General features: G+C 40.3%; 2 protein-coding genes across 3 annotated transcripts in view; both read left to right on the top strand.

Annotated features, from left to right (window-relative positions):
* The window catches only part of dnah2 (dynein, axonemal, heavy chain 2), a 58642-nt gene extending 48908 nt beyond the window's left edge, over nt 1–9734 (top strand). The window contains exons 81-87 of the mRNA XM_062445441.1: nt 832–1066; nt 2696–2847; nt 3667–3781; nt 7557–7733; nt 8146–8220; nt 9236–9386; nt 9580–9734. Coding sequence (XP_062301425.1) covers nt 832–1066; nt 2696–2847; nt 3667–3781; nt 7557–7733; nt 8146–8220; nt 9236–9386; nt 9580–9734 — 1060 coding nt within the window. The remainder of the gene's footprint in view (nt 1–831; nt 1067–2695; nt 2848–3666; nt 3782–7556; nt 7734–8145; nt 8221–9235; nt 9387–9579) is intronic.
* Nucleotides 9735–15235: 5501 nt separating this feature from the next.
* kdm6ba (lysine (K)-specific demethylase 6B, a) overlaps nt 15236–19853 on the top strand; it is a 97086-nt gene continuing 92468 nt past the window's right edge. For both annotated transcript variants that reach the window (XM_062444809.1, XM_062444806.1), the window contains exons 1-2: nt 15236–15274; nt 15692–15733. The gene's annotated coding sequence lies outside the window, so the exon portion shown is untranslated. The remainder of the gene's footprint in view (nt 15275–15691; nt 15734–19853) is intronic.

Raw genomic sequence — 19853 nt, 5'->3', positions numbered from 1 at the left:
ATAATATATTATAATATATATTATTTATGAAGTTATTTGTTATTCATGAAGTTCAAACATTGAAAGTAGGCCATGTATTGCAGACACACATTGTTTTCCCCTTGTAGGTATACATTGTGACTGTTCTTAGATAACAGAGGCCACTAAAACTCCCTGCTTAACCTTCTCATGGTAACAGAGTGCCAGCACCACCAAGTGGACCATCAGATTGTTACAGCCTATGAGATTCAGACACACTGTGGCATTACGCTGAACGCTCACAAGAACACTTTGTCCTTGTTTTTTTTTTTTTTTTTTTTTTTTTTTTTTTTAGTACTTGATATGAAATGTCACATTGATCCATCCATCCATTCATTTCTCACCAACCACCCTCAAAATAATAAGGGGATTTTTAAAAAAGTATTTTCTTCCTCGTACTGCTCCCACTCAACTCTGGCTGTCCACTGCAGAAATCCCTTTGAAACATTTACTTCACCAAAACAACACATGCTGTACAAATAAACTGTACATATACATACAGTTTATATAATTTATATATATATATCAAGAGAATTCATTGGTAGTAAGATAAAATAAAATCATTTAGAAAAAAATTAAACTTAAAAAAGCTGTTTTCCCGTTAAAACAATACATAGTTGCAATATCTTTGTTGACAGCATCACAGTTTAAATGCATATGTACATCACTAGCTATTTAGATTATTGAGTATACAAATGGAGAATGTACAGTATGTCTAGAATATCTACAGAAAGTGCCAAAGTGTATTGTCAACTGTTCACTGTCAAATTACAGTGTAAGTATGATATGATATATCACCTCACTCCCAATCAGGTTTTCGCCCTTAACCTCCTATTACATCCCACGTGATGGTCCTCAGTCCTCATACAAGGAGTTTATCAGCATGCTGCCGCCAGCAGAGCACCCCGAGGTGTTTGGCCTGAACCCTAATGCCAATATTGCCAGCCAGATTGCTGAGACCAGGACGCTGTTTGACACCTTGCTGTCCCTGCGACCCCAGGTTTCAAGCCCCTCTGCTGCAGGGGCCGGGCCCAGCCAAGAAGAAAAGGTGAGGGGGAAGTAATACGGTAGCTCGGGAGGGCAGAAATGTGTAAATTGAGTGGAAATCCACAGAATGGTGTATGATAAGATGTATAACATTCAGATAATACACTTACACATAATACCCAGATTACAAGAAGGCATCACTAAATCTCGCACAAATAGTCCCAACCCACATTGTTCTCTACATTACTCAGTCTGCATATACTGTAGACCTGTTTTATGCAGGAAGTAACACTAAGATCATGATCAGGTTGAATGCTATGACCTAGAAAACCAGTGAAACAAGTTGCATACTTGCGTATTTTAAATGTTGGCAGTAATGTGATCGGTCATATACCTTATTGCCATCTAGCTTTCTTAAAACTTTTGACTAGTCTTCACCTCTGTAGTCTGAAGTGAAGTCAAATGTTCAGCCGAGACAGACATAATATATACCATCACCCCAGATGCTCTATCACTACAGGGTGGTTTGTTTTATTACCTTTAGTGTGCCTTACACTTGTTGTTCTCTTTCATTTGATTAGTTTTAACCTATGGCTTTTTTTCATAGTTTTCTCCTTTCAGGATGGTAAGAGTATGGTTATAAATAACCAGATGTCATATTCCTGAGGATTCTTTGTCCTGGGGCTTGGAAGGTTCTCTCCGGCCAGAGTTTCACATTAGGAGGGAGAGTTATGGATAAAATCCTTTATCACGCTGTATATCACAGCATCAGTATTCTCAATTGAAAAGCTGTATAGAGAAAATAACCAGACTTAGTATTTGATGTCAAACATGAACTATGATACAAGTAGAGATATTAAAGGAATAGCTACTTCAGTATAAACAGTATGACAGTGAAAGGACCAATAAATCCTGCACACTGTTGATCATGTATACTCACTTTATTAATTTACGTTTCATTCTGCAGACCTTCGTCTGCCAACATTCATCAACATGATAAACAGTATGTCAAAATCTCTGACTGTTGACTGTGTGTATCATTATATTGCTCAATCCAATTGTCCAAGTGCAAGTTTGTTTATTCATTATACATTTAATCTGCCCATCAGGAGCAAGTAACCTTGCGAGAAGCACATTCTACAACTTGATTGTACTTGTGTGTCGCTCACTTTCACAGTGCTTATGTGGGTCACACATTTTCTTGCATAGCAGCTTTAAATACTGATCTTCCTCTTTAACCATTGTTCACTTTGTGCCACAAAGTGTCTGTGATTGTTAAGTATTTGGTATGGCAGTAGTTATCAGCTAGATAGTAGGGTGAAGCCATATCTGTTTGGGTTTGAGGCAGACTGGTAAATATTGTGACTTTTTTTTTTTTTTTTTTACGAAGGTCACTATACTTATTTATATACTACAAAACTCAAACTCACAATATCAAGGCAGTGTAATAATGCAGTAAGTAGCTTGTTGAACTGATATGACTTTCAGCCGTGTATAGTTCATCATCCATCTCCTTTTTACTGATTCTTGTGGTTATGACTGTTTGTTTGTGTGCGTATGTGTATTTTGGAAGGTTGTCAAGGACAATAAGTTGTTAAAGCCTGAACTGACGAAATACTTGTGTACAGTGTCTTTGTAAGTTAAACTGTCTCATAAGGTTTTTCACAGTACATTTCACGTGTTCTCCCAGGTGATGGAACTATTGACAGATATTCGCGGGAAGATCCCAACAATGATTGGCAATGAGAGCACCAGATCCTTCCTCCAGGAAAACCCTTCACCTCTTAATGTGGTCCTGCTGCAAGAGATCCAGAGATACAACTCCGTGCTGGACACAATCATGTATAAACTCTGTGTGCCTGTGTGTGTTTTCTGTCTGTTTTTGTGTGTCAGTGCTTGTTTCTTTGGTTTTGTCCATCTAAATCTCAGCTGTGTGTCATACTGTACCTCTCTGTGTATAACTGCAGTTTCAAATTGAATTTGACATGGAGCATGTCATGTAGAAATGATGCAACTCTCAAATGAAGAGAGCTGAAGTTGAATAGATTACTCTAAGTATGGTTTACACAGATAAAACTAACCACATGAACAAACCAGGAAATGGATTGATGGAATTCTAGATAGGGAATAATGTGAGATAAAGACAAGGAAGCACATAGTACTGCTAACATTCAGCAGAGGGGGCAACCGACCTATGCTTGCTTACTACATGATTACTTACATTGTTTCTCACCCTGAATGAGGCAGTCAAACCCACTCACACTAGTGTATCTGATTCAAATGCATACATCAAAACAAACTGCTAATTTTCAAGGGAAACCTGCAACACATGGAGGCATCAGCATCAAAGCCGCAAAAAGGAAACGAGCCATGCAACAACAGGAAGTGAAGAAAAGTTTAACTTTATGCAAATGGCTTAAGGCATGTGAGAACCACAACGCAGGCAAAATAATAGTGCTTGTATCAGTTCCTTCAGAAAACAGTCACAGCTAATCACCCAGTCATAGCTGAGTATGTCAAAAACAATTTGAAGTAGACAGTGTTCCTCTTTGAACCTGTATGTCTGAATACTGTGAATATTAAACACTACACTATACACAACAACAAAAGGGGATGAAGATCATAGATTTCTTTCTCTAACTGTGTATGTCTGTGTGTTAGTTCGTCCTTAGTGGAGCTAGAGAAAGGAATCAAAGGCTTAGTGGTGATGTCATCCAGCTTGGAGGAGACCTTCCACTGCATCCATGACGCCCGTGTACCACCACTGTGGGAGAAGGTACCAGACACACACACACACACACACACACACACACACACACACACACACACACACACACAAACACAAACACACACACACACACACACACACACACACACACACACACACACAGTTCTTTTGAGATTACAGAAAATACATTTACATATTTACATATATATATATATATATATATATATATATATATATATATATATATATACTTTACTGCCTTAATCAGCGTGATTGTGATTGTGCAGCAGCAACTTCTTAACTACTCACTAATAATAATAATAATAATAATATATAAATAATGTATCAATAATGCACATACATGAATGTGTGATGCAAATTTTCACACTGCATATGAGATACACATGCAGTATGAGAAGTGAGACTGCACCCGCTACCTTTTTTTATTTCACTTCATAAAGTGGACACAGACTAGAACACACATGACTGTACTGTATAATCTAATATTGACCAAGCATTTCTTTGTGACAGTCACCGGTAGTATATTAATACAGAAAAGTGGTTAATTTTTCCATTACTTAATCTGACTTCATTTAAGGTCCTTCTCTGTACAACAAGTACAGTGCTGCCAGAGAACAGTTAGAGTTCAGCCATTTAGGACTTCTGTGTATTGATCTATGTGATTCTGATCTGATCTGCCCAAATGTTGCTCCCTTCAGCCAGTCAAACAGCTGTAGGCCTTTCTCTGTACTGACTCACTGGTCTGTTATTAAAGGCGTATTTATCCATCACTCTGCCTGGCTGCACAGACACACACTTATTGTTCTCCTCTGTCCAACCACAGACACACACACATACACACACACATACACACATACACACACACTCACAGGGTGATGGGGCTCTGGCAGCATTCCAGCTGTAATTCTGTCCGAATGCTCCATTCTGGCTTCATTATCACTGGACCTCTCTTTACAGTGGAGAGAGAACACAGGGTGCTGTCAGCCCGGGTCAAGAGGCTAGAAAAGATTCTGGCTACAAGTCTGTGTGTGTGTGTGTGTGTGTGTCTTTGTGTGTTTCTTTGTGTGAGTGTAGTTTATGAGTCAGTGGAATTTGTGTGTTTGTGTGTTCGTGTTTGTGGGTGCGTGCGTGTCTGAGCAGGGGTCATTCAGGGCAGTCTGTGTTTATATTCAAGTGTCTGATTCTGCCCTTAGTATGGACGGTGTATTAAAGCTTGTATGCAGATTCATGCGTGTGTGTGTGTGAGTGGCTCTTCATCAGGTGGAGCATACCTTGGTCCTCGGGGGCAGAACAAAGCCAGCGTCTGTGGACTAATCATAGTGTAATAAGCAAAGTAAACCTTCCATGGCCTGCTCCACTTTCCTAAAAAGACCCTGAGTTCATTGTGTTGTAGCCAGAGGCTTATTACTGCTAGATGTATTGTATGTGCATGTATGTGTGTGTGTGTGTGTGTGTGTGTGTGTATCTATTTCCTTTTATAGGAGTATTGGACAGCTATTAGTTCTGCTGCCTCCAGCTGAGCTTCTCTATTCTCCTGGCCACTTGTAAACTAGACATCTCTCTCATTCTCTCTGTCTCTTTTTTTTCAATCTCATTCTATTCCTGGCCATCATCCATCTCTTCTCATTCACTTTGTCTTGCTCTCTTTTTCTTTTATGTTGTACACTTTGGTCCACTCACTGTCTATTTTGTCTGCCTCACCGTCTGCATCTCATTCCCTTTATATCTTCTATCGTCTTCCATCCTTTCCGCCCTCTCTTTTTTCCCTCTATGTCTTTAGCCTCATCTGGTCCAGGCGGCAGCAGCATCCCCTCATAGATTCGCTGTCCTCCTTATTTATCCCTCCATCCCTCTCCTCTCCACCCCTCCTTGGCATGGCAGCCTGTCATTAGTTCTGAGCTCAAAGATTCATGGCTTTAATTTTGGCCTGCCTGCTTCTCTGTGTTTGGCCATTTTGTATCTGATTTCTTCAGAAGCGTGTGAGTGTTTAGTGGCTGTGTGGCATATGTGAATGTAAGACATTTCTGAGGGAAAGGCGTATCTGGTATATGAATGTAGAGAGGATATGCACACGTCACTGTATGTAGAGTCTATGTGGACAGTCCCTTCTGGATGACGAACATGCAAAAATGCTTTCATCCCCCTAAGACCACACAAGTGCATGCATGTGTATGTATCTTTGTGCTTATGTGTCCTTATGTTTGTTTTTAGAAGGGTTTCGTTTGTTGGGTCGTGCATATTAGCCAAACAAAATTAATAAAAAACGAATTGTTAGTGGCTCTCCAGGCCCTTAGCACAGGCTCTGCACCCATCCAGCTTATGTCTACACATAAGGATCAAAGAAGTTTATGAAAACAAACAACAGTAAGCATAACATAAACAGACGTGCAAGAGACAAAATCATTTTGTCAATCTTTACAATCTTCCAACAAAAGTAAGATGTGAGAAGTGATCCAAAACAAGACACCCAGTCTTGTCTGCCTGATTTGCACAGGCATGGATCCTGTTCACTTAACCCTCAGCCAAGAAGTCTCTGTCTGTGGATCAGAATCATAAATACTATATTGGTTAAACATATATAGCATAGAGAAATTATAATAACAATAGAAATGTGTAAAAAATATTTGAGTATTACAGTACATATATCATCAGTGTAAACAATAATGCTGGGAAAATATATAAATCTGTTCAAATGCAAGAGTACTGTAAATAAGAAATATAGTTAAAATATACAAGTTATGTAGATTAAATTTACAGATCATAATTAAGTTTGATACCAGGCCAGGTATCACCAGGCCGGCCCCAAAAGGGAGAAGAGGCAGTGCAAAGATGGTTATTTTTAACAACAAGAGAATGCTGATATAAACCAATTACAATGTAATGAAGGCGAGGCACAAATAGTATCCTCTGTAATACAAATGTGTTGGCTTTGAAAGAGGATCAGTACAGACCTACTGGCAGATTTATGGCAGTGCTCCATGGCACCTTACATTAAGGCAGTGCCTGAATCAGACAAAGCAAGAAACACATAATTATGTATTAATATTAGCTTGTTTTTTTAATGAGACTTCACAGTGTGGGGACTGTGTGTTTCAGCAGTTCTGTTTTGGACTATCAGTGTAACTGCTGCTTTTAACAAGAACATGTGTGAATCAGCTGATTAACAGAAAATGTGTTAGTAACTTTGTGAGGATTTTTTTTACTTTGGTATGTGTGCAGCAAATATATTTGTAGTTTTAACTTTGTGTTCTGTAAAGTTATAAATGACAATTCATTATTTGAATGTATTATGGATTAAATGGTTAAACAATGACTTTGGTAAAATAACCAATGCAATAAATTAACTGATAATAGAAATAATTGTTACCTACAACCTGAAAACAGATGTGTAAAATGTTTAATTTATATCCTTAAACTTCATGTGCTAGAAAATAAAACAAGATATAATTGCTCCCACTAATTGTTACATATCTCAGAACCCATCAATATGGTTGTGTACCTGTAGATTCCTGTGAATGATCTATGATTCCATACAAATCTTGTCTATTGGTTACATAAATATATAATCAGTCAAAGATTGTACAGTAGAAGTTGATATCAATATTATCAACAAGGTTTAGCCATAAGTCCACACCTTACTTGGGAATTTCTGCACAATCCTCACTCCCGCACCCCTCCTGCATCCCTCTAGACGTGCTGATAAGATCTACAGCTGCCATCAGCTGGGAGAATGAAATGACCATAAATTTGCCATGCATTTCTCTCTCACACGCTCTCTTGCGTCACTGTCTCTGCCCACTAGGCGTACCCCTCTCTGAAGCCCCTGGCAGCGTGGACCAGGGATCTTTGCCAGCGAGTCGATCAGTTTGCACACTGGGCAGAAACGGCTCAGCCCCCCAACTTGTTCTGGCTGTCTGGCTTCACCTTCCCCAACGGTTTCCTCACTGCTGTACTGCAGTCCGCTGCTCGACAGCACAACGTGAGGGGTTCACACAGTCACACGTATATAGGCATGGAGACAGTTACTCAGTGAAACAGCACATTAGGAAACACTGCTTGTTTTATCTTGTCTTATAGATGGTCATCACTTAGCACACATACTGTAATTCACACATAAAACACACTTGTTCATGCAGACACACATTCTCAGACATAAGAACAACACATTTTGCCATGTTGTACATTACATTAAGACACTATTCAATAATCTAACATATATCCATTCACACATGTCAGTTGTTTTGTATATTTGATTAATCAAATTCTAATATGCTCCACTGAAATGAATAGAAATATCCCTGTTTGTTTAGTCGAGTAATAGTGACATGAAGTGAAGTGAGTGAACATCTTGTCCATCCAACAGTTAACATTGTGTTAAACTGTTTTCGCAGATATCAATAGACACACTGTCCTGGGAGTTTATAGTGTCAACTGTAGATGACAGCAACCTCCTTTACCCGCCCAAGGTGACCCACCACACACTTTCTCTCTCTATTTCCATAAACCTGCCTTCAGACCAATTTTTCTGAGTCATTAGCTTTCAGCTGTCATCACCACTTTCCATCACATTTTTCATTTCTACTCAAACATTGATTCACTGTGGGGGGGTTTTCTCAAAGAATATGTATTTTCATTCAAAGCGGCATGCCACTTTATGCCTCTCTCCTCATTCCTTAAATTCACTCTTGCATTTTAATTTTTTTATGAAGCAGGTTTACAATCCAGATTTAGACAGTGGGGGGGAGGAAATGTTTTCTTTCGTGTAGTGGCTCACACTCCACAGTTGCTGTCATTGTAACTCTTCATTTCTCACGCACCCTTAACCTTATTTTATTCCCCATGCATCATCTATTCTGTGCCTCCCCATGTTCCTCTTTCCCATTTTCCCTCCCCATGCTATTACAAAACCACTGCACACTTCCAGTCCTTCCTGTCTTTTGTGCTCCTTCTCTCTTGGTTCTTTTTTAGCTCTGACTGTTTTCTTCTGTGCAAACTGTTCCTTTCCTTTTTTGCTGCTCTCTCCCTTCTACTGTCATTCTCCTCCTTCCCTTCCCTCTTTATTCTTGTCTTTTCTCTCTTCTCTCCTCCAGCCCCTCATCTCACCACCATCTTTCCCTTCTGCAGTTTTTACCTCTTTCTTCCCTCATGACCTACCAGTTTCCTCTCCCTCCCACCTATCCCACTCTTTTTCTTCCTCTCCTATTCCTTTCCTTCTATGTTCTATTTTCTAACTTTCTCTTTGTCTGTTCTCTGTCTCCTCTGTCCTTCTCCTCCACTGCACGCCTCCCTTTCCATTCCTCTCTCAAGTTCGTTACCTAATTGGCATGGCTGTCTATCATAAACATTTTTTTTTTCAAAGCTGTATGCAAAATGTCACCTCCAAACACTTGTTTGTATCTCTCACCCTCTCTCATCGCCCCCTCCCTCTTCTTCCTTGTCTCTCCACTCGTGCCCCCTCCTCCCTGCCTCTCTCGTGTCCAGGATGGAGTTTTTGTTCGAGGATTGTACCTGGAGGGCGCTGGTTGGGATAAGAAGAACTCGTGTCTGGTGGAGGCTGAGCCCATGCAGATGGTCTGTCCCATCCCCACCATCCACTTCAAACCTGTGGAAAACCGCAAGAAGATGGCCAAGAGTGAGCTGTTTGAGATGGGCTTTGTTGGGGATTTCATTACTCCCTCCAACTGTCTTTCCATCCTCTATCATGTTTTTTTTTTTTTGGACCTCTTTCTTTGATCTCTTGTTTTCGCCATCTGTTCATGTGTATTCTGTGATGTCATGCCCAGTGTTTAGTCTAATCTCTGTGCCTCTGCCTCTTGTGTGTGCAGGTATGTATCTGTGTCCTTGTTACTACTTCCCTGTGCGTTCGGGAGGGGCGGGCCGAGCCTCTTTTGTGGTCGGTGTTGAACTGAAATCCGGAGCTGTGACCCAAGACCACTGGATCAAGAGAGGGACTGCTCTTCTCATGAGCCTGGATAACTGAAGGCCTTAACACACACATATACTGTACACACACACCCTTTGACTGACACTTGTTTCTACTAATGTTTAATATTCATTGTTGTCATGCTATTTATTTTGTATACAATTCATAAAAAGTTTCAACCATATATTCACCATGTTTTGCCTCTGACACTTAATTCTTGACTCTGTTTTAGACATACATTATATGATATCATCTGTGTTTGTGACCTTTAGTTTTAAAAGGCCACAAGGCTACAATAGACAGGAAATGAAATGTTACATTTATACACATGTAACTAGACTTTCACACCTGGGGTTTAGCAGTAAATGGACTGAGTCATTGTTTGACACTTTGAAGTTGGTCTGACACAATTTTGTCAAGGTGTCTGTTTCTTCTCTTTCTTTTTTGTTGCCTGTTCTCTGCTGTCTGCTGACAGATTACTCACTCCTCTCCACAGACCTGCATCAGTCTTTCCATGCTGAACCCCTTCTACCCTGCAGAAACTCAGACATCCACATACAGACACATGCACGCTTTACATAGTATAGTATTTTCTGGCTTTGTACATTTATTGACCTGACAGTCCTGGAAATTGCAAATCACTTTAAATCTTCGAGAAAAAGTCTGTTTCTGGTCGTTTTTCATCTTTAAACCAGAGAACGATATTTTCATTTCCTTAAAATTAAATTCATGGTTTGACACACCCAGATACACAGTAGGAAACACACACGCAGGCACACATGCAAACAATGCAGTTAATCAAGGTGAGGTAAGGGATATTTTTATGCTAATTCACATTTCCCTCAAGCTGAAAAAGAGGACAGAAGGAGAGAGCGACTGAAGGAGAAATGAACCTATTCAAACAAATGAATTCTAATGAAGCTTTGCAGACAAGACGTTTGGAGTCGCTCAGAGTTGTGGGAGAGAAGGCCCGGACTTCCCCACTGGAAAGGACTCAGCCCAAACTCCTGAAAGGGAGGGAGAGAAAAACAAGAGAAGGACCCTGGAGAAAGTGAGCCGGGAGGAAGAATGGTCCAGTAATGAGAGAGGAGAACCAGAGAGAGGGGGGCCTGAGTTCAAGGTTGTATTCAGACTTAAGGATTGTCCCCCTGAAAGACCAAACACAGACTTCCTCAGGGTTTAAGAGCCTCTTTATCAGACCCAGGTCTCTCTCTCTCTCTCTCTCTCTCTCTCTCTCTCTCTCTCTCTCTCTCTCTCTCTCTCTCTCTCTCTCTCTCTCTCTCTCTCACTCTCTCTCTCACTCTCTCTTTCTGTGTGTGTTCGTGTACACTGGTGGTCTCTGGTTGGGTGGGAGATAGAGGGGGGGGGGCACTCATAGCAACATGCTGAATTCAAATTCAAATAGGCTTATTCTCAGGCCTGGTTGTAACAAAAATATCAGGCTTTAGTTGGTGTTTTATGGATAAAAGCTTCAGTTGAAAAGAAGTAGGATGTAAATGTGGTATGGAAACTTTGTTACGGGGTGGCGATGATCTTGCCTGTCTGATAATTGAAGAAGACTGGTGTGTTCCAGGACCGTAATACAGTGTCCATCTGTGTATCCATTTAGTAACAGTATAAGGAGCTCTTGTTAAATTCCTGTGTTTTCAAAGAATGTTTTGGACAATTTTTTTGAATGTCTGTGATGAGAGAATCCAAATATTTTCATGTAAAGGAGTCCTGAAAACTACACCAGCCTCTGCTCGCTATTTCGAAAATGTCTGTTACTGTAGAAGATAAGCCAGTTGAGATGTCTAATGAGATTATACTGCCTCCTATGAAATGTATTATCATTGAGATGAAACCAATCTTCAGTTAACTGAATCTTTATTTGGGATCCTCCTGCCTCCTGCATTCATTTGATTACCCCACATTCTCATACCCTAGTTTTCAGTTTCTAGGGAAATGACAAGGACTTGACAAGATTAGCAGACATCCCTAAAGCACAACTTTTGATTCCTCAAGTGGCTCTTGGCCCCTTTAGTAACTACTTCCAACTGAGAGCTTGACTCTTCAACCAAATAGTAAGAGGGGGAAAACCTGGTGTCCAGTTGTTCCTCGTTGAATAGTAGTTGATCATGGAATTTGGGCAAGTTTTACAGTGTGTTTGCCAGTGACTGTGGAGGCGGGGCAGTTAATGTCCAAGACTCTTCCACCGAAAATAAACCTGCATGAGGGAAGAGAGAAGGAGAGAGAAAGGGAGAGGAGGGAGGGAGGAGGAGGAAGGGAATGAGCCTTTCAACGGGGACAGAAGGGAAAGAGTCTCCGTTTCAATGGAATAAAAACTGCGCAATTTCTTTAAGGACTGCCTGTTCAGATCGCGGTGGACCGTTCCTCTCCATGAAATGGATATCAGTTGTGTTTTTGGATGATTAGGGAATCCGTGTCTACTGCAACCCCCGCTGCATTGGAGGCTACAGGAGCTGGCGAATTTTTACCAGATGGTCTTCAGAGAAGGAAGAAAAAGCTGTGCAATCATTTAGAAAGGCGATATGACTGTGCAGAGATGCAAGATCAGTGACGAGTGATCCGTCATGCCTTGCCCATGGGCGAACACAGTCACGTTTTGCCAGCCTGGGCTGTGATCTATCTGCGTGTACAGTGCTCCCCGTGTCGACGTTTGCACCTAAAGCCGTTATGGATGTTGAATGGGATTTCATGATTTTTTTTGGAAGAGGGCTTTTAGGGGGCTGCGTCATCCGTGGACGGGAAATGAGATGGACTGCTTTGCAGATTTTTCCACTATTCCACTGTTTTAACCGCGAGAGTCAGCACGGCACCTCCCCAGCAGATTTTTTTTGGATGGCTCATAAAAGGTAAGTATAACGCAGATCGGGCATGCATGCTGACATGTGAGGCTGCGCTGTTACCTAATTGTAACAGGGAAGAGCCAGAATGAGACTCCATTGAAAACAACCCGAACTACAGTATCCTCATCCTGTAATAAATCTGAAAGGACGCGATCAACATCACAGCAGAGAAAAAAAAGCAACCCACTGTACAGTTAAGTGTCAATAGTGAAGACTTAAATACAGTCAAGTCATTTAAAGTCAGGCTTTTGCAGAGCAGCAACACTGCATCCACTGGAAAACAGAAGCTATATTAAAAGGAGTGATTTTTGCATGAGGGGATGATTCAATGGTGTTATGTAATTGCTCACGCTGTAATAAGATACACAGCTCTAACTTTACGCAAATATGGAAGATAAGTTTGGATACTGCAGCAGTTCAATACGGATGTGTTGGTGATTGCCGTTTTGTCCCGTTTACCCAAAAAATTCATATGGAAACTGGAGCGGGTGATGTCATGTTTTTACGGTAAGGAAGGAATAGTTTACGGGAAGGTAGGTCTGGAGTTGGTGATGTCGCAATCGCCTTGTGTTGATTTCGGTTTCAGGTTTATAAATGCGTGAAAAGGCGGTGGATCGTGTGCGTGGGTGTGATATGTGACGCCAGGCTGTGATATTAGACCGATTGAGGGTTAAATAGCGGCTAACTGGATGAAGTGCGTGCTCGCTGGCGTTGGAGGAAGGAGTGTCGCATTTTCTTTCTGAAATGTCATGTGGTTAAGTTGTGGCGGGTTCTCGGTTCGCTACTATTTCCAGGAAGAGCGTTTGAATTTTCTTCTTTGGGATTTTTTTTTTCTGTCTCCACCCCTCTTGCTGTTCTTGTAGCACTATAGGTAATGTGCCACTGGGTGGCGCCATAGTACTGTAAATGAGTCAGGCCTGGATCAATGTTTGGTGTAAAGGAACTCCGGCAGGGTTGCATATTGATCATGAAAAAACAAAAGCTGGCACGTTTATCTTTGCTTGTTAATACTTGGAGTAAAATTAGCTTCCAGTACAGATGAAAGTGTGCAGTCAGCCTCTGCCAATCCTTCCAGATGTGTCAGGGGTCACGTTTCAGCCACACACTAGCAACCCTGGAGCAGGTAGGAAGTGCATGAATACACAGCTAAGTCTGCAGTTATTGATATTGAGATAATATAGCAGAGATGACTATTGATGCTTTAACAAAATATTTGCACAGTATTTGGATAAATAATAATGTAATGTAATGACTTAGTGGGTAAAGGTAAATAATAGAGCAGCTACAACAGTCTGGTAAGTTCAGAAAATTACATCATTTTACTGTAATGCAGCCTTTAAAACCAGGAAAAGACAACATTTATTCCATATCATGATATTATGATATCCAAAATCTAAGATGAAAACTAGTCTTTGATATCAAGACTTTCAACATAAAAGAAAAATCACTTAAAAAGTCAATTACATGTGTTATTTGAAATCGTAATGTCCACATTATAAAGTGACAAAATGAAAATGTCAGAACAAATAAGTTCCCCTAAGTTATGAGTGTGTTGTTGATGGACTACTGTCCCACAATGCACTGCAAGTCGATGAGCCTCTCGCAGCTGCAATCAATTCAAAGTAATTATGGGCAGTGGTGGTACTGGAAGAAAAAACAAATCAAATAAACAGAAATACATCTTTTTGACAGAGATTTATCTTTTATTTTCTATTAACTTTCCAAAGTCACAATTTGATTGATGTCCAGTAGCTGCTGGTACAAAAAGGTAAAGTGGCTCAATTTATATGTTGCTAAATGCAGAAACGGCAGCCTCGCTTACTTATTATGGCTGTTTCGCATTTATAGATCTAGATCTCTTTCCTATGCATCACAGTGGACAATGAGTTTTATATTTAATTTGTTAAATTAACTTTGTGTAATCTGATTTACTCAGACTGGGATTCATCTGTTATTCCAAACGTTTTATACCAAATACTTATATTTCTATTATGAAATTTAACCAACACAGTTGTGCATATGTGGTGCTGAATTGACATTGACACTTCTTTGAACTTCATGAAAAGAGTAGTTACATGATATCAAGTCTGTAGTGTGATTCTCTATCTGTATGCAGAATTATGTACATTGTAATAGTGTAGCTATATTTACTGTACAAATCGCCTAAGTGCAGTAGCTCATTTTGCCCTCTAGATGGCAACATATTCGCAGTCCATCTTCGATATGATTGAGCCCTTTGTGAACAGCTGCTAACTTCTCACAGTGCAATGATGGAAAAAGCAGAAAACTGTGATCTCTCTGTATGCTGTAGCTATGCTGTAAAATAGTCTGGATGTTGGCAGCAAATGAAACCACAATATAATCTGTGCTGCTGTGGCCCAAATTGTGTCATATAAATAGCCAACATATAATTTAAAATGATGATACTCATTTTTCATATGGACACGTGCTGTCAGAGGTTATTCTGCACTTGATTTCAGCTTGATTATTGATTATCTTAAAGCATCATGATCCCGTCTCTTCTCATACATGTCTTTTCCATTCACAGAGAAGCAGTGAGGATCATGGCAAACCACTGTCGTACTGAGTTTCAGGATCCACCAGCTCCTGACTAAAGCCATAAATAAGAGGTCTGAAGATGTCTGACTGGATGTCCTACCTACTGTTTGCAAGACTGTGTGAGATCAACGGCATGGCCAGTGAAGCTGAAGAGCACAGCCTTGGAATAGAAAACAATCTGCAGTGATGGTGAGGTGAGCTTATAATTTTATTTGTAGCACTGAAACAGAATGGGTCACAGTGTTAACTCTCCACCATGGTGTATTATTTACAGTGTTATAGACCATCATTGTATTTTTTAGATTGCCTTTTTTCCTTTAATAGGCTCAAAATATCTTTAAAAATCACTTAAGTCAGGGCCTTTCACTCATATATTAGTTTTGACAATAATTTGCAAAGTATTATGTTACCAAACCAACAAAATTAACATCTAAGATATCCCATAAAAATCCCAAATGCCATATTTACTGTAGCTTTTGTGCCAGTTATTAGTCGTGGAAAAATGTAGTTCTTTCCTGACTGACGTGCAGCAGATAAATGACAGTTAATGACAGCAGACTAATTGGACTGATCCATTGTTTACACATCGACATGTTTTGCCTGCAGGGGAGCCATCTGTTGTGTGGATGCAAGACCTCACCTGCTCAGGTAAGACTTTTGACCTTTTACCCAGACTTGACTTGTCCTGCCTGCACACAAACCACAGTGAGACTTGGGATGTTTAGACCTGTCAGGATGCCTGTCGTTTCTGTTTTGTTTGTACAGTTGATGCGTTTTCGTCTGCGTTCCTTTTAGAACAATGAAATGTTTGACAAACTCAAATGTACTGAAATACTCAACCAGCGCGTACAATATGTTCATGTGCACCCTGCGATATTGTGTTGTTTAACCTGTAGTTTAGAAGCTTTCCACTGAGAGACGTAGACACATGAATCCCTGCTGATCTGGCATCAAATCACTGTACCTTTGGGTAGCCTTATTAAAAGTTATCTTCAGTTTTCTTTTTGTACTGGCCTGCTGCTTGCTTGCTTGTATTATTTGCCACAAACCCGTTTGATTTGTTGTGTTTTCTCCATTTGTGGAGGGACTTTTTCCAGCGGCTACCTTCCTTTCGTGCAACCTGTTGCTCCTATAAAAGTTCTGCAGTGTTGGATTCACATGACGCATTGACCAATGAAGTTTTAAATGTAAGAATTGTACCTAAGGTTTTTGTAGATGTTTTTAGTAGACAGCAACTAAAGTAATTGGGACTTGGAGCCAGAGGCAAACACGCACACTTTGATTGAGTTTCACACATTCAGCACCCTTACTTAGGTGTCCACACACCTAACCTAACACCAGCTCTGTTTCATTTACACACACACAGCCCCTGACATACATCTCAAACACCCCCACACTCTTCTCACTCACAGTTTAGATCTCCCTCTTAGTGACAAAGACACACACACACACACACACACACACACACACACACACACACACACACACACACACTCACACACACACACTCCCTCTCGCTCTCTCTCTCATGCCAATGTCTCCCAGGACCCTGCTAAGTCTCGCACACCTGGGGTTTTCCATCACTGAGCCTGCTCAGCTTTATTACATACATTTACAGCTGGCCATGAATCAGATCCATTACACACATAAATGCACATTCACATATACACACACAATCCTGCTTAACACCAAGTAGACACCCTCCATTATGTTTGTAGATGGATAGGCACACAGACACACACACACACATACAGACATACACGTTCACATAAACACACACACACACACACACACACACACACACACACACATACAAAGCCTGATGTGGCTACAGGCTTTTCTGTAAGAAAGGATGTTACTGAGCAGAGAGGAGGAGGAGAAAAAAGAAAGGATTGTTGAAACCAGAATAACTATAATCTACATATGAATATAACAATAGCTTGTGGTTTGTATATATGAGAATGTACATGATGAGGCTAACCACTCACAGGCTTGGAGGGTTGCTCCGTTAAATTTTGAGGACATCAGTGTCCACCATGCTTTTCCTATTAGCCTTTTTCTCTGTTCCCTGGTACCATAATAACTCTATTGTAGTATTGAACAAATTAAAGTAAACAAAAACAAATGACCCAACGTGTCTAGATGAAGCAGAAGCAGAGTTTTAAATTCTTAAATAGGGATATTTGTTGTCTGAACTGGAACTTTGATGGTTATACTCCAGGAGAAATGGACATAGTCAGTAAAAATATTTACTGACAAACACAAACTTGATTAATCAATGAGACAACAGTTACATATCAAAGTAGTCTGAAGGAAAAGAGTTGAACCACTCTGTTATTCCGGCAACGCACAGGCGACCTTATCCATAGTCATAACACCACTATAAAATTGTTGACTTTAACGCTGTCTCTATGGCAACAATCATAAAACCAGGTCAGCTCACCCAGGAAGACGACAGCTGTCTGTCCCTCACTGTCTGGTTATGAAAGGAGTGTTTCATACATGGCACGAGTATGAAAATAGGAGCATTCCACAAACCTTAATAGCTTTTTGTGGAATAGCATTTACAGTTTTAGAATTTTAATTAAGCATAATCAATTAAGTAGCCCTACTTTGCATTGGCAGTTGGTATCTTTATGACTGTGTTTTTCTGTGAGGGCATTGGTGGACCCTAGTCTCTTTGAAACAGGCCTCACAAACTTTTTTATTCAGGAAGGCTTTTTCATCGTGACTCTTATTATCATTTTCTTTACGTTGGGCAATATGAACAAACATTGTGGAACAAAAGTGCAAAACAAATTAAATGTATCATCTCATTATTATTATTTTATGACCCAGTAGTTTCTTATCCAGCATCTTTGTTACTGGTTTCTGTCTCATGCACAAACAGCTTGCAGTCATTTGTTTAGTGAAAGTCATATCTTATCATGTCATGTTGAATGACTGAGTTTGTTAATATGTTTGTGAGAGAGAGATGGTGTTACTGTGCATTTTCTGGTATGTTTTCATGCCAGCGCTCAGAGCAATCAGTGCTTTATTTCTATCGGAGACACATACACAAACACACACACACACACACACACACAGACACTCTCACACTTTAGACAAGGTGCCTTCTGTCACCTTCCCTTTGGGTTTGACTGTCATAGTGGATCTCATCTACTGTCACTATGTGTTGTAGCTTTTTATACAGAGCTACAAAGATACAGGCAAACAATGTGCTATGAAGATAATACTGTATGTGGTGGCCAATAACATATGTTGCTTGTTATGTTCCTCAAATGTTGTAGGTTTGTGTCTTAATTCACAGCCTTTTTGTGTTGCATTCCTCCTTGTGTGCGCTTTAATACCAGAAAGCCGACTTTAATACCAACAATAAATCTAAAGCCAAGATGATGTCACCATACTTGACTTGTAGAGCTTGGCAGCACCCTTTACACCAGGGTTTTGATGTTGGCTGGTTGTAAGTGAAATAATTCCATATGTTGCACCTGGGACTAGTTTTGTGAGGCTGTTTATTTGGACAGAGATCTAGTTAAAGACATGTAGATGAGTGGCATATGTTCAGCTACAGAATGTTGCTTGTCAGAGCATTAAGTCCACAGTCCTGCAGATGTTTAAGGAACAAGTTTAATGGGGATGACACATATATCCAAAAAGAAAAATATATTTGTTTGATGATGATTTTGATGAAGAAATTAGTTTCACATTAATATTTAACTGAAACCCTGATATGAATAACAAACTTTCCTGTTAATTAAATGTTGAGGTATCACTGTGATATGAATTTACTAGTGCAAGTTTGATTTCAGCCACTACACAGTTTGCATTAAACCCTTATTCATTCAAACAGGTGACAGTTCAGTGCAGGCATGAAACGATTTGTACTCAGTTTTTTCCATCTGCTTTTTCTACATCTTCCTCCTGCCCTTTCTTCTGCATTTTTAAATGCACTAATCTATGTGCCTTTCAGAGCCTAGTATAAGAATAGTCATATTGTTTATATTTTAAAGGAATATTTCAGTTATCATAACAGTGCTTCCTTTGCTGCCTTTGTTCATTCAGTCTCCCTGTATCAGCTGCTTCAACCTGATGTTTAATAAAACCAAATCTTTGCTAAATCAAGAAATAGCCTCAGACCCTGCGAGTGAAGGGCATGGGATTTCTTTTGATTTAAATATGACAGAGAGAGAGAGAGAGAGAGAGAGAGAGAGAGAGAGAGAGAGAGAGAGAGACTGAGAGAGGAAGAGAGAGACATGCAGGAAAAGAGGAAGCGAGGTGGTGAGAGCTGAGTCAGGATGGCCAGGGGGAGGTTGACAGGAAGCAGTGGGTGAGGAGGAGGACAGGAAAGTGAGGGAGGGGGAGGGACTGTTCTTCCTTGTCCTCTTCCTCCTCCTCCTCCTCCTTCTCCTCCTCTTCCTCCTCCTCCTCCTCTGTCATCATCAGTGGTGTCATCGAGGGAGGAGTGGTGTAGGGAGGGAAGGAGGAGAAGTAGAGCTGACATCATCCACCTCCTGAAGGTCTGCGAGGGTGTGTTTCCACATTTTACTTATTAAATCTTTTAACAGTCACATTTATGCCATCAAAAGGTTTTTAATTCAATTAAACATCAGCTGGCAAAAAAAAATCTCATTCAAGGAATACTGAATCCATGTAAAGAAAGCTGAAACCGAGCTAGACAACAGAGAGAAAGGCAGTGATGGAAGAACAAACAGCTCAAGATAAGAGGATAGAAAGAAGTGGTGCCTATCTGGTTATATAACTTTCC

This window comes from Scomber scombrus, chromosome 23 (genome assembly GCF_963691925.1).
Source record: "Scomber scombrus chromosome 23, fScoSco1.1, whole genome shotgun sequence".
In the NCBI taxonomy this organism is placed as follows: Eukaryota; Metazoa; Chordata; class Actinopteri; order Scombriformes; family Scombridae; genus Scomber; species Scomber scombrus.
The sequence above is the reverse complement of the archived record's forward strand: the minus strand, read 5'-3'. Positions and strand labels throughout refer to the sequence as shown.